Source organism: Limulus polyphemus, unplaced genomic scaffold (genome assembly GCF_000517525.1).
Source record: "Limulus polyphemus unplaced genomic scaffold, Limulus_polyphemus-2.1.2 Scaffold2133, whole genome shotgun sequence".
Classification (NCBI taxonomy): domain Eukaryota; kingdom Metazoa; phylum Arthropoda; class Merostomata; order Xiphosura; family Limulidae; genus Limulus; species Limulus polyphemus.
The window spans coordinates 67,571-81,408 of NW_013667743.1; the positions used below are offsets into that span (position 1 = coordinate 67,571).

At 33.5% G+C, this 13,838-nt stretch overlaps 2 protein-coding genes across 2 annotated transcripts in view; both read left to right on the forward strand.

Moving 5' to 3' along the window:
* The window catches only part of LOC106466044 (putative ATP-dependent RNA helicase TDRD12), a 19,101-nt gene extending 12,735 nt beyond the window's left edge, over positions 1 to 6,366 (forward strand). The window contains exons 7-8 of the mRNA XM_022394002.1: positions 4,303 to 4,455; positions 6,241 to 6,366. Coding sequence (XP_022249710.1) covers positions 4,303 to 4,455; positions 6,241 to 6,366 — 279 coding nt within the window. The remainder of the gene's footprint in view (positions 1 to 4,302; positions 4,456 to 6,240) is intronic.
* Positions 6,367 to 7,375: 1,009 nt separating this feature from the next.
* Positions 7,376 to 13,838, forward strand: part of LOC106466048 — a 31,934-nt gene continuing 25,471 nt past the window's right edge. The window contains exon 1 of the mRNA XM_022394003.1: positions 7,376 to 7,616. Coding sequence (XP_022249711.1) covers positions 7,376 to 7,616 — 241 coding nt within the window. The remainder of the gene's footprint in view (positions 7,617 to 13,838) is intronic.

A 13,838-nucleotide genomic window follows, 5' to 3' on the forward strand; every position in this document is an offset into this window, starting at 1 on the left:
TAAATTTATTTATAATTAAATTTTATTGTTTTATTGCCCTTTGAACCATGTCTAACTACTATCCATGTCATTATAAGTTGTAAATCACTCTGGGAATGTGTAGCTCACGTTACACTATCGAACGAATTACATTACCCATGAGCTGCTGGTGTGCGTGCCTCGTGAACCATTTTAATTATGTATTTATTATTACTTATTTTACCTAATCTAGTCTTAACTAACTTATAAAGATCCATATAATAATAAATAAAGAATTAATGTGAAAAACAAGAAATAAAGTACTACCCAATCTTCTTCTTTCTTGCTCTCTGGTTTTCGACAAGAGTTAACCCTAATTTTTTATATTACAGATATTAATGCACTTAATAATTTTTATTTAATTAAATAATGCACCAAAGAATATAGACTAATAACATAAATAAAGTAGACAAATTCACTTATCTCTTAAAAATGTCCTGGCTTTCTAACTATGCGGCAAGAGTCGTTACAAATTCATCCAAGCTAGTCGTTAACTTTCCCAAGTGAACAAATCTTTTACTGTGAGTGAAATTGAAGATATTCTGTTCAGAATGCAACGTTATAGAATATGTCATTTGATAGATGAAAACATTGACTTTCTATTGGTTATAGGTAATAAATAATGAAACGTAAGAGAGAACTATCAATGAATTGTGAAAGAGAGGATGTGGCAAGAGGGGTCTGATTTTCTATTCGATAACTCTGTAATCAAACAAAATTGAAAGCTATAAAAATTATGGTTTGTTTGATGAAAAACGATTTTATAGAGTATTTTACATTTAATTTCATACTTTTTTGAGGGGTGGTGGATAAAATAGGGATGATGACATGCTAAAAGAAAATGTGTCATGTGGGTCACTCTAGTGGAAATTCAGGATTTTTTAAATATCGCCTTGTAGAATTAAGAACTTAAAACTTGTATACTATTAAAATATGCAATATTAGCTAAGATTTTATGCTATTTTAAGTGGTATAATATAAACAAAAAGTAGTTTAATAAAATTGTGAATGTAAGACACTAAAACCTTGTGTCATGCGCAGTAAAGGATACCCAGGGCAGTAGGGTTAAGATAACAGTGAGCTTGAAAATCACCCCAGTCCTGTCTAGAGTAGCATCTGTATTCGTTATCTGAGGACTATGATTATGAAAGAGCATGTATTCTGGTACTGCTAAAAGGTAATAAACAAGGATTCAAAATTGTTAAAATTCCAAAGTTATAAAATCCACAACTTTACAAAATTAGTGGCTGTTCTCATGAAGAATGATGACCACAGAAACTGAATATAACTATATAACTACTGAGTTCACTGAAGCAGCTTTATGTGCTTTTGGTTTGTTGACATATGGTCATGAAAACCGACATTTACTTACACTAGAGGATATCTGGAAATGTTTTCAAGATGTGTAGTTTAATTTCTTTTCATTTATATAGTTTTTGAGAGTAAAGTTCAGTTTGGAATAGAGATTTAATGATCCAAATTCTCAGTATGTAGAAACTGTGTCTCATTAATTAATCAATTAATTATTTTTTATAACAATGAATACATTTTTGCAGCTTTCACAAAACAGCTTTTGTATTTTGAGATTGTATATCATTAAATATCTGTTACAGTTGTGGTTCAATATTGATTTTACCATTCTTCACAGAAACTTATTGCAATGAGAATTACTTATGTTTGTGGACAGTGATGCAGTGTCATTTCGTTTGTTGACTTGCATTCAAAAGTTTATTGAAATACTATTTCATGAACTTATGTCAATAATTTTGGTATCAAACTGTAGATTATAATTTAAATTTTATTAATATACATTTTTCAATTTTTAATTTAAAAGTAAATATTAAAAGAACATAAACATCGATTTTTGTGAGTCACGTGGTATGTTGAATGCAACACTGGTTCAAATTAGATGTTTGTGAAGTGAAAATACTAAGTGTGTAGTTTTGTATAAATTAGAAACTCAAATTACCAATATTGACAAACTAGAATATAAAATAAGAATGTCTTTGTCATTTCTATTTGCTAAGATATTGCTCAAGTAATAAATCAAACACAGTGGCACCCCACCCAACTCTTCCCATTTTTTGAAACGCTCCCTTATATACACTTACTTCTATATATGATATAAATAACCAATCAGAAGCTCAGAATGTCCCCCTAGTGGCTTTTTCAACCATTTTAACGGACTTGGATGCCATTTATCTCTTTTGAACCAATATTTGAAAATGGTTATGAGGTCAGTTCTAGGGATCGAGCCCGTGCTGAAAGAGTTAATGAGCTTTGAATGTCCAGGAAAGTTGGAGAAAAATCAGGCATATTGTATTAGATTACATATCTCAACGAAATTTGCTTCTGTGGCAGTAGTTCAAACCAACAACTAGTGTTTCTCTGTTCCTTTAGTAAAGTATACTGTATCATTTATTGTTTTTACTTTCATTAACACTATGGACAATATAATTTAATACAGTGAATATCATTACTTTTAATTTTGTTTTTTTATTATTATACTTTTATTATAGAGATTGTTTTACAGTATTAGCTTTTGTAGTTAAAACTAACCTAAATCTCTTATGCTGGCCAAACCTCATGAGATATTATTGAGATAATGGCTGAATATATCATTAACAACAAGATTAACCAAAGAATGAAGCAATGCATACTAAGCTTTATAAATTAAAATTATTAAAAAAAATTATTATTATTTAAAATTATTTCATTATCTATACTTATTGCCAGGTTTATTATTAATTTTACTGTAAATACATAACTTGTTCTGATCGTAATATGATAATAATTTTCGGTATATATAATGACTTTTATTTTTACTTGTCTGAATAGTTGTATTAAATTGTTTTAAAGTATCTCCAAAGGTAAGGAGACACTGGTTTTGTGCTTTATTTCTTTTAGATGTTAAATTTAACATAACTATTTTGTAGTCTATGTACATATACTGTTTTTAATTTGTTCATTCACATATGTTAGAAAACATACTCTTAAAATAAAAGCATTTTTATCAGCACAGCTTTGTGTAATGATTATTACTAAAATCTACATAATGTTCAACTCGTTATAGTTTTCTGAAAAATTTTATGGAAGGTTGAGCATTTTCTTTAAGGTTGTGACATATCAGAGTGATTAATATTGTTCTTTGTTCTGTTTTGTGAATGAAAATTACATTTGTTAATACTCTTGTAAGAACCTCAATCATATTAAACTGTGTGATACAAAAAGTATTGTCAACAATTCCTTTCTTAACCGAACTTACAACAGTTTTCATTACAACATCAATAACCATCGTTGAAACAGGAGAATCCAGGGTAGTTGTTGATTTTCTTAATGATTATTCCTTCCCTCAGACTAAATGAGTTTTTGTAAAGCAGAAAGGACAATGCTGTTTGAATGTTAGCATCTAATGTGTTGTGTGTGAAAAGGTTTTTTTATTTTTTATTAAACTGTGTTATATTGTGAGACTCATATTAACCCTAGAATTACCAGTGGAGTCCATACTGACCCTTTCTGCTTTTTAAACACATTTTTATAAACTATTTTTGTACCAAATCAACAGTAGGTTAGTGACTTTGCTGGTTACAAAGTCCTTAGTAACTTGGGTCTTACAAATAGTTGTAAACAAAAATACCATCAATACTGTAATTAATAATTGTAATCAATCATATTAATTACTGCTGAGGTTCCATGTGTATTTTACATACAAAATGGTTGTTTTTACACAATTTTAGAATTTTTTTAATATGACACAGGATGTGGATCCTACCAATAGTGAATGGTATAAAAACAATTTGGTAATTTGAGGAAAGTCCCTGGAGATATGACACCAGTAGTTGTCCACCTCTGAAAGTATTTGGTCATGGCACAAAACAGTAACTTCAGATATTTTTGAAGTAATTGTGAAAAACACAGGCAGAATGTGACAGAATTTAATTTCACTTAAACTGCCTTTTTTCTTTCTCATTTTGAATCAGTCATAAATAAAAAGTGGCTCAGCAGTAAGTCTGAAGACGTACAACGTTAAAAATTGAATTTCAGTACTCATTGTGAAAACAGCACGGATATTCCATTGTGTAGCTTTTTTGTTTAACAACAAACAAAAATAAAAAAATAATTTTAAGATTAAAAATTATTATTATTATTTTTAGCATACAAGTACTGTGAAGCTATGCACTTGAATTTATGTATTTATTGTTTAGTGATGAAAAGATTGGTACTTTTCTATGGTATTTTGCAAACTCTACAGTTTTATAGTAAATTTATCATTTGGTTTTTCAGGAGGACCTGAAAACTCTCGAAGTGGAATGTGTTAGCCATTTAATACTTACCGAAGATAGTTTGAAACAAGCCACAGCTCTTGTGCGTTTTATAAAAAGAACTGGAAGAAAAGTGCCTCAGAAATTGAAGGAAATGGCAAAGAAATGCCAAAATGTGAGTGCTGGATGTAGTGAGGTTAAGTTGTACAAATCTATGTAAATCTAGATATTTTACTTATACATAATTTTTATCAGTTAGGAGAAGTTTCTTCTAATTCGGGTAAAATTTTGATAATTATTCACTTCTTAAGAACTACAACAATATAAAAGAAAACTTAGAAATGTACATCATGTTTAATATGATGTTTTTTAACTTGGGTTTCTACATTTTTCTTCTCCAATTGTAATTTACATATGTTTGTAGAAGGTTTTGCTTGAAATCTCAACAAAATGAAAAAGGGTAAGTTTTCATGCTGTTACCTCATAAAGAAGTAATATAAATAGGACTTCATCTACAAGAAGCATTGTGTTGTTTTTGATTTGCCCTTGTCCAGGGTTACTAAGGAGGAGTGAGGACTGGTGAATTAAATGATAGATTGGGCTTCGTTTTTAATTAACTTATTGTACATTATAACCATCTAGCATGAATAGCTATGGTATTTACTAAAAATATTTTTTGTCAGTGGCAACAAATAATGTATAACTTGAAGTGCTTTTCATCTTACTGGAAACCTTTAATAGGTAATCAAAAAAATTATGCAATTGAAATTGTCTCTATAACCTGAAGTTTAAAGTTTCTTTGTTGATTGAACTGCTATCTTTCAGTATTCTTGCAGGATAGACATCTCTGAATAGAACTTGTATGTCTATACAACAGTGATGGAAGGTTACCATGTCCATAGAATGCTGTCTGTTAGTGCTTTTAAAAGATATGCCTGATGATTAGACAGCTGCCTTTTTGTACATGTTTGTTGACTGATGTTATTGGCTGATATTTCTCTTTTCGGCATCTGTTCAAGTGGGGCTGATAGTACTTTTCATGATTCATTATACCTGTAAATTATTTAATTTTCACTGCATATCAACTCAACACAGAAGAGATACAGAACTGTAGTTGTTTGATTTAGTTTACAAATAAATGGATTGGCATCCTACACACAATCCATCTAAAATGAAAGATCATTCTGCTTCAGAAAAGCTTGCAATGCAAGGACTCAAAAAGGTAAGGAAATAATTGTGTTCTTAATACTAACATTCCACTATTTAATATATTATTATTATTAGAGTAATTATTGGATATGCATTCTTTTAAGTTTTATTTGGAATAAAAGAAGACTCGCTAACATGGGATTGAAGCATCCAGTTTCTATTCAAAAACATTGTCACTTTTTGTTTTTATAATTATTATCTATATCTATTTATTTAGTTTACTAATTAAATTTAGAATTGTATTGTTAGCATGTAAGTGAATTTTTTGATCACTTCAAGATGTCATTTTTAGTCTTGTTGATAAAAGAGACATTATCAAATAACTTTTATAAGTTGATTGAACTTGGTGTTTTGTTTATATGTCAAAAATATCCCTCTTATACATTGGGGAGAAGTCTGTGCTTCAAAATAATGAAACATTAGTTTCTTTGTATAACAGGGTTGGAGTATATTTCTATCTTACATTTAACATCAGGAAGGTGTTTATGCTTAAAGGTGTTTGGAGTTTACTTATTTTACTTAACAATACATTGTAAGACATGAGTTAGGATACTAAATAATATGTTTTGTAGTAAGTAAACAACTAATTGTTTTGTGAGATCTCAAAGTATGGTAAAAAGGCACAGCATTGTTTGTTTAAATAGGGGCAGAGATAGTGATGATTTGAGGTGTTGTGTGTTGTTTTCCAAGCATTCTGTCGTAGCATACTCGAGCAACATATGTTTTTATGTTTATTTCTTATTTCTTACAGATGGTAGAAGGTCAGCAAAGCAAAAGCAAGCTGTTTTCTGAAATTGACCCTGATACAGCAGAGTGGATTGGCTGTTCTGCAAAAGTTAACTTGGAAAAAAGAAAAATACATCCAGTGCTAATATAGAAGTACAAACAAAGGAAGAGGAGGAAAAAGGAAGTAAATCTGGACAAAGTGTTAGAAAACCAGCCTAAACAGTTGGAAGTACCAGATAAGACAAAAGCAGTGGCAATAAATGAACCTGAATCTAAAGCAATTGACAACAAAATTCTTGAAATGTTTGCGCAGATGATCAGCCATTTATTTTAGTATCTGATGCTGGTTATCAATGCCTTATTAATGCACTGGAACCGAGATACAACATAAAAAGTGAAAAAGTTTCCTGGATACACACACATGCTTGAAGAAAGCTTCTGTAAAGTGGAACAAAAAATAAAGGATCTGATAACAACAATGAATGCTGGCTACAGCATATCTTTCGGTGCTGACTGTTGGGCAGGAACAACAGAATATCTTATGAGTCATAATAGCTCAATGAATTGGCAGTTGGCTAATATCTGAATTATATACTGTAGAGTACATAAGTCATATCTTCATGGATATGATGAATCACTGGAAGATCAGCACAGATTGAGTACTGCTAGTTCTAAGAGACAATGGATCAAAAATAGTGAAAGGAATGAATTTGATGTACATATCTAGTTTAAGCTGCACTGCTTTTACACTACAGTTTGTGATTAATGATGGTATTTCTAGTCAGAAATCAGTGACAAACATTCTAAAGTGAATCACAACTTATTTCAATCATTCACATTTATAAGATATATATAGGGAACGATTTCTCCAAACACAGCATAATACGGTCTTGTCCAAACTTGCTGGAATTCAGTGTTCCAATTCTACAACGAATGGTCGAGCAGAAATGTGCATTTAATGTTTTAATGCAGTGAGTATGAGCACTTTTCATGTCCGACTGACTGAGTGCTGATCAGTTGGAAACTTTGACTTCTTTTGAAGAAATTACTCTAGAAATGAGCAAAGCTAGTACCTATGCATCTTGCATAATTCCCAGTGTCACCTTTCTCAAATGACTACTTCAGGAACAAGGACCTTCCACTAAAGGAATCCAAACTATATGCAGCACAATGCTGGAGAACCGTACCAAATGGTCTCTGAAGTAGATGTTAAAGCTAAGGTATTTGCATATGTGCTTGACCTTAAGTATAAACAGTACACATTTTCATCTGTGGATACCTTAACCAAAGCCATAGCATGGATTGTAGAAGAAGAGAGAGAGCGAGGCTGGGAGAACTTAAAAGCACCAAGTCAAACAAGCTGTAGTACCATCACAAAAAGTTTGATGATTAATCTAAAAAGTAATAAAAAAGACAAGGAATAGAAGCTCCATCTGCAACTATACTGGATAGTATATATGAGTATTCTTGGTATAAACAAAGCAACTGAAATCTTTGAAGTAGATATTAAGCTAGATTAATGGATTGTTCTGTAATTAAGATAGACAGTCATAGACTGTAAAAGTAGCAAGTCACTGTAGTAGTAGAAGGTAAATGATGAGCAATATAAAGCACTACTCTGTGCTCCAATGTCTTCAATATCAAGTGAACATGTCTTCAGCACTATTTGCAGTATTTATAATGATAAAAGAAGTTGTATGAGAAGTGATAATTATGAAAAATCTATTTTCCTTCACTACAACCTGCAACTTTTAAAGTAGAACTGTTAGAAGTCAGAAAAAGAACAGAGATAAGTCTACTAAGACTTTAAAGACAATTGTGACAAAATTGTGGAATGTAATGTAATTTTGTGAATATTTTGTACATAGGTTACACGTAAGAAAACATTTAGTTGTTGTGTTTATCTTCTGTTTTTATTTAATTTGACATACTAGCAGAAATGCTGCCATACATCCGACTGTTTGTGCTAGTAATTACTAGCATACTTCATTGTAAAAACTGTTAAAAAAGTGAACATTTTCTAAAAAAGTATTTTTTCTGGGAAGTACTGCACAAGAAAAGTGTTCAGATTGTTCTCTTTAGTCATATGCAACTCATTGCATAAAAAATGATTCAATATACAGAGCTCAAAATTTTCATAAATTTTGCTGATATAAACTGTACATTCAAAAAGGTACCTTACTTTTGCTCACATACCTAGTTATACTTGTTCAGTGCTGCCCTCTATTTGCAAACATTTTGCATGCCCCAAGCCTTTCATTCCCACACTCCACTCGATTGATATGGATTAACTGATTCTCACATGCAAGTTATCATGCAACCAATAGTAGTGCTACACACCCACGTGACTCCTATGCTATTCTACCTGACTGTTGCTTCTCGTTCAGCAGTGCTTGTGTTCAGACGTTTAGTTTGTGCTCTCTTAAGTTTTTTTTCCTCGTATCTTTGTATTAGTTTCTCTCACCAATGTTACTATTTATTATACAACTGTTATACTTGTAACTTATTCTGAAGTGGAATTATTTCATATTTCTACCCAGTTATGGAACTTAATACTTCATTGCAAATAATTTTGAATATGAATTTTGAATTCTAAGTTACCATTTCGGAGGTTATATCTTCTATCAGCATATTTACACAGGCTTCAGGCAGTGTTCCTACTTTGGAAAAATAAGGCATTATACTGTTATGTTTTATTACTATTTTTACTGTTAATATTGTTATCTGTAGCTATTTGGGTTCAATAACCTAAGTTTAGTTAGATTTGTCAATACTCATAGTTATGTTCAGGTTTGAAATTAGAGCTTAGTTGTATCCTTTATTCTATAATGTGAGATTAGACTTAACATGGGTCCTTGTTATTTTAGGATTACCTGTAATTCATCTTACTGGTGTATCGTAAATTATGTTAACTATATTGTTTTTTCTTCAAAACATCACATCTCATACATATGTTAGTGTCAATACTCACTTACTTAATTTTACAATATAATGTCTATTTCATTTTTGTTATTATTTATCTGTTATACTTCTTCATGTTAATTTTGTTTGTGTGGACCTCCTGATGTTGTATGTGTTATTGTTAGGTTAAGGTTTTTCAATTAGATCCTAGTGATATACTTTGTCTTGCACAGTTCGATTAGACTTACCAATTCCCTTTTTAACTGTAGTTCATCTTACGGGTGAATTGATAATTAGGTTAAATATCTTGTTTTCCTCAACACATAACATCTCATACATATGTTTATTTCACTACACATTAAATGTACATTATATTGACTATTTCATTTTCATAATTCTTAACAATTTATACTTCTTACAATTAATTTAGTTTGTGAGGACCCCTGGGGGCTGCCCTACCTTCTCCTGATATTGATTGATTTACTCTTACAACTTCTAAGCCTGTTTAGGCTTTAGGATGACCTAGATTTTGTCAGTTTTCCTCCACCTGATTATGGTTTGCCTTCCTAGGCTTCTACTGTGGAATCTGCTAGGCCTACCTCACCCTTTTTAAGACATGTTTCACGGTTTACTTTTCCACTCCATTTCCAGACATTATGTTTCATGGTGAACATTTTTGTCTCTTTTGGGAGAGGGTACTTGCATGCCTCATCCTCCACAGGCTTTGGTTAAATTTGCCTTAGCTTACCATCAGGCAGATTTTCTTCTTGATTCTATGTACTTAGGATCTCTGTCGACTGTATAGGGACAGTCTCTGTTAATCCTATCCATTTTATCTCCCACCTAGTTTCCCAGTTTCATCATACCCTAGCGACTCTCCTGCAGGAAATATCTACCTTACACCTCCTTTCTTAGGCATTATGACTATATCTAGGAGATTTTTTGTAGGAAACCTCTTCCTCCTTCCCTCCATATTGGAGCATTTGCAATCTTCAGTTCATTCCCTCCACGTGTAGCTTCTTTGCTTTTGGGATCTTCTGGTGTGGACACTATCTTGTACCATGTTTATCATCCACTTCTAATAGAAACTTCTGGTCAGCTCCTTTTCTCCACCGGTCCATTTTTTGGGGCTACTCTTGTGCATTTAGCATCACGTGGCTTATCTGCAATGCTATAATGTATATTTTGATTTGGTTGCTCTTTTGTTTCATTCTGAGTATTTGTCATCTTTATTCATGTTCCTTGTCCAGCACCTTACTGTCCTTTACCTGTCCTACCTATGGGTTTCTTCATTCATAGGATATATTAAATGCTGATTGGAGTTTTGGTTCAATTGGTCCCATCTCAATGACCTCTTGGTTCTTCCCCATTTTTATTATGTAGGCTTTGATCACAATCGGGTGGCAAATTTCTGCAGGACTGAGAATGCCCATGGTACATGTTCATATTTTTCATTTCTCGGGATGCTATCTTAGGTTTTTTCATCATGTGATTTGGTACCAGCTTTGTGTCTTGCCCTTTGGACTAGTTTTGGTTCCGTATGTCTTTTGTCATATGGTCTGCATTTTACCTAACCTCCACGTTTTGAGATTTTACTAACACCACTTTTTTGATGTCCGGCTTTGGTTAGCTCCTTCTGAATGAAGTTGTCATAACATACTCATTTGCTTCTTACACAAGCAGCACAGATGGTTGAATACGTTTTCCTGTTACCTATGTAACAATTTCAGCTATTTTCCAACACCACCTCTGTTGGAACCATCCATTCTTCTCATCAAATGCATTCGATGGAGCTTTCTGTTATCCACACCATTATGATTCACTATCCTACTGCTAGCAAGGTTCTAACACATTGAGGGATGTGACTTCTATGGAAGAACTTTTCCCTTTGCAATCTTTTCAGGAGATGCTGCACGTCCAATGATCTCTTGCTAGGGTTCCTTTGGATTCTCCTCATAGCTTTCCTCCTTCCCTCTTCGTCTGTTTGAACATATCTTCCTTGTCATTGGGTTTAACGATTTTTTTCTTCTGCATTTGTTTCTCTTCCCCAATACTCATCTCCAAAGTTGGGGGTATGTGGGTTGATCAGCAGGATACTTCAGGACAATGGTCTGTGGATTAAAGGTCTTGCCTTGTTAACACCCTGGCACTTCTGGCAGTCCAACGTGCTTTATTTCACTTTCTTTCTCTTGTCTGGAGTTCACTAATCATGTTTCATTCTGACTATTCGATGGTAGCTTATATTACTTGCCAAGGGGGCACTTGTTCTTGTTTCCTTTGTGGTAGACAGTGGATCTGCATTTTACTTGACATGTATCTCCTGGCATGTTATGTTCCAGGTGCTTTTGTCCTTGTTGCAGATTGCCTTTCCAGTCCCTACATGCTTTCTCCCAGGAAGTGGCCTCTCAATCCTCCTATGGGGTACTCCTCAATGGGAAGCATTTGACTTTTTTTCTCGCTTCCAAGTTACTTCTTTTGTTTTGGTCTTCAGTTCATCATCCAGTCCATTGCCCTGGCTGTCAATACATTCAGATAGGATTAGATCCAGTTTATAATTATAGTTTTTCTCATTTAGTCAGTCTTCTTCCCAAGGTGATTTTCTTGGCTTTTTCTGCTTTATATATTCATTTTGTTCTGGATTGATTTTGCTAACCTACACTTTGGAGGTTCATGTGGAATATTTTTTTCATTATTTTCATTTCTTGCCATCTTCCACTTTTATTCTTGGTTGGAACTGGATGACCTTTTCTGTCACATACATGCTTTGTGTTTCTTCAATGCTTTCCAGGCTTCTTTCCTGTGACTCTATTTCCTGCAGTTTCATTCCTTTGCACAACTCCTCTGTTTGTGATATTTTTTCTCCTTTCTCCCGTACCCATTGGGTTCAGCTTGTAATTTGATTGGCCTTTTATTCCTTGTCTCTCTTCTTTCCATAATCAATTCCTGGCATCTTTACTTCGTCCAGGCACCTTACCTTTTACCTGCATCTCAACCCCATTGTCTGTTGGAGGTATTCGTCTGTCGAGCACTGGGACTACACCTCATATATTCATCTCACATTATTGGCTTTGGGTAGTTGTTTCTTCCTCGTCAGGGTACCGTATTCCACCTGTTTCTATTCTTTACTCTTCGGGGAGACTGTAACTGGGTAAGTTTTCTTTCTTTTGTCATATATATATATTATTTTTCAGGGGCTTGTCCCATGTTTTGACCAGGATCCCACTCTGTAGCGTATGGTGCCTGCCCAGGTATTTTTCAGTCACTTAGAATTGTACTAAAACCTGCACTGTAAGGCCATGTTGACTTCACTTTCATAATTTCCATGGCCAAAAATGCGCATTGTTCATTATAATCACATAAATTAGAGATAGAGTTTCCACAAGATCGCTCGTAGGTTATTCTTCCTGATATCTTTGCTTCATAAATACAAACCCATGGACTTCATGGGTAAAGCAGAAGGACCCATTGACATTGGGGAGGAAGGGTGGGAAGTATGAGCAGAAGTAAGTACCTGTCGAAAATGCAAAGGGATTAACTGCATTTTTGCCATCACACTACATGTGTAAGTACATCAAGTTGATTGGTTCAGCTCTAAATCCAAAACTCAAATGCTGGGAACCAACATCTATGCAGGAGTAGGATGAGGGATCTCAATCACATGACGTATGAGGACATATGGTGATTGGTTCAGGTCTAAAACCAAAACTCAACCACCATGAATTGACTTCCATGCGAGGTAGGATGAGGGATCCCAATCATTATGACAGCACACTCCAAAGTTAAAACATCCCCTTGGACAAACCTATGCAGACATGGAGCATCCACTTGGAGGGCATCTCGCCATCTGCACATATTGTATATCTCTCATACAGAAGGATACCTCCATGGTCCATCACCCCAGTGGCTTGGAACTGTAAATTGGTAAGGACTCTCTTATTTCACTGGAAGAAACAGGGGGAGGGAGGAAATGTAGTAAACAGTTTGGAGGAATGTTCACACCAGAGACAGTGCAATGGGTGACCATAAAACCCTATTTTGAAAAGCAGACCAAACCAGATTTATTCAATTTAAGTAATGGCAGGGATGGGCAGCAATCCGCTTACATTTCTGCCTAAACTCGAAGTGATAGTTAGGTAGAAGACATAGAGGGAGTCACATGGGTGTTTGGCACTACTGTTAGTGGAAGTTTCTTGCATGATAATTTGCAGTGAATCAGTGAAACTATGTGAATTGAGGTGTGTGTGGGAGTTAAAGGCTTGTGGCATGTGAAAAAACTTTGCAAATAGAAGGCAGCACTGAATGAGAATAGCTGTGATACAAATGTAAGTAAGTAACGGTTGGAAATACATTTTCAGCGTAGGAAAATTATAACATTTTTATCTATTAATAGTGCTACCCTTTATTGAAAATGAAGTTTTTTTAAGAACTATACTTTTTTAGTACTACATTTAAAAGTTACATCAATAAAGATATAATCAAACCCTGAGGTACAGTCGTAGTGAATCTCATGTTCTTTTTTGTGAGTAGAGTACTTTATTTAAAATTATGTTCTGTTATAAAGAAATGGGTGTTGCACATACCATAGTTATTTTTCTAATTGTCTGAATCTTGAATACCAAATGTGTGAAATTTTTTTTATGGTATTTTTGTTTGTGGTGCCATTCAATAGATGGCGCCAAATTTCACAAGCCTCAATCACCACTTCTGGCATTGGGATCTTGT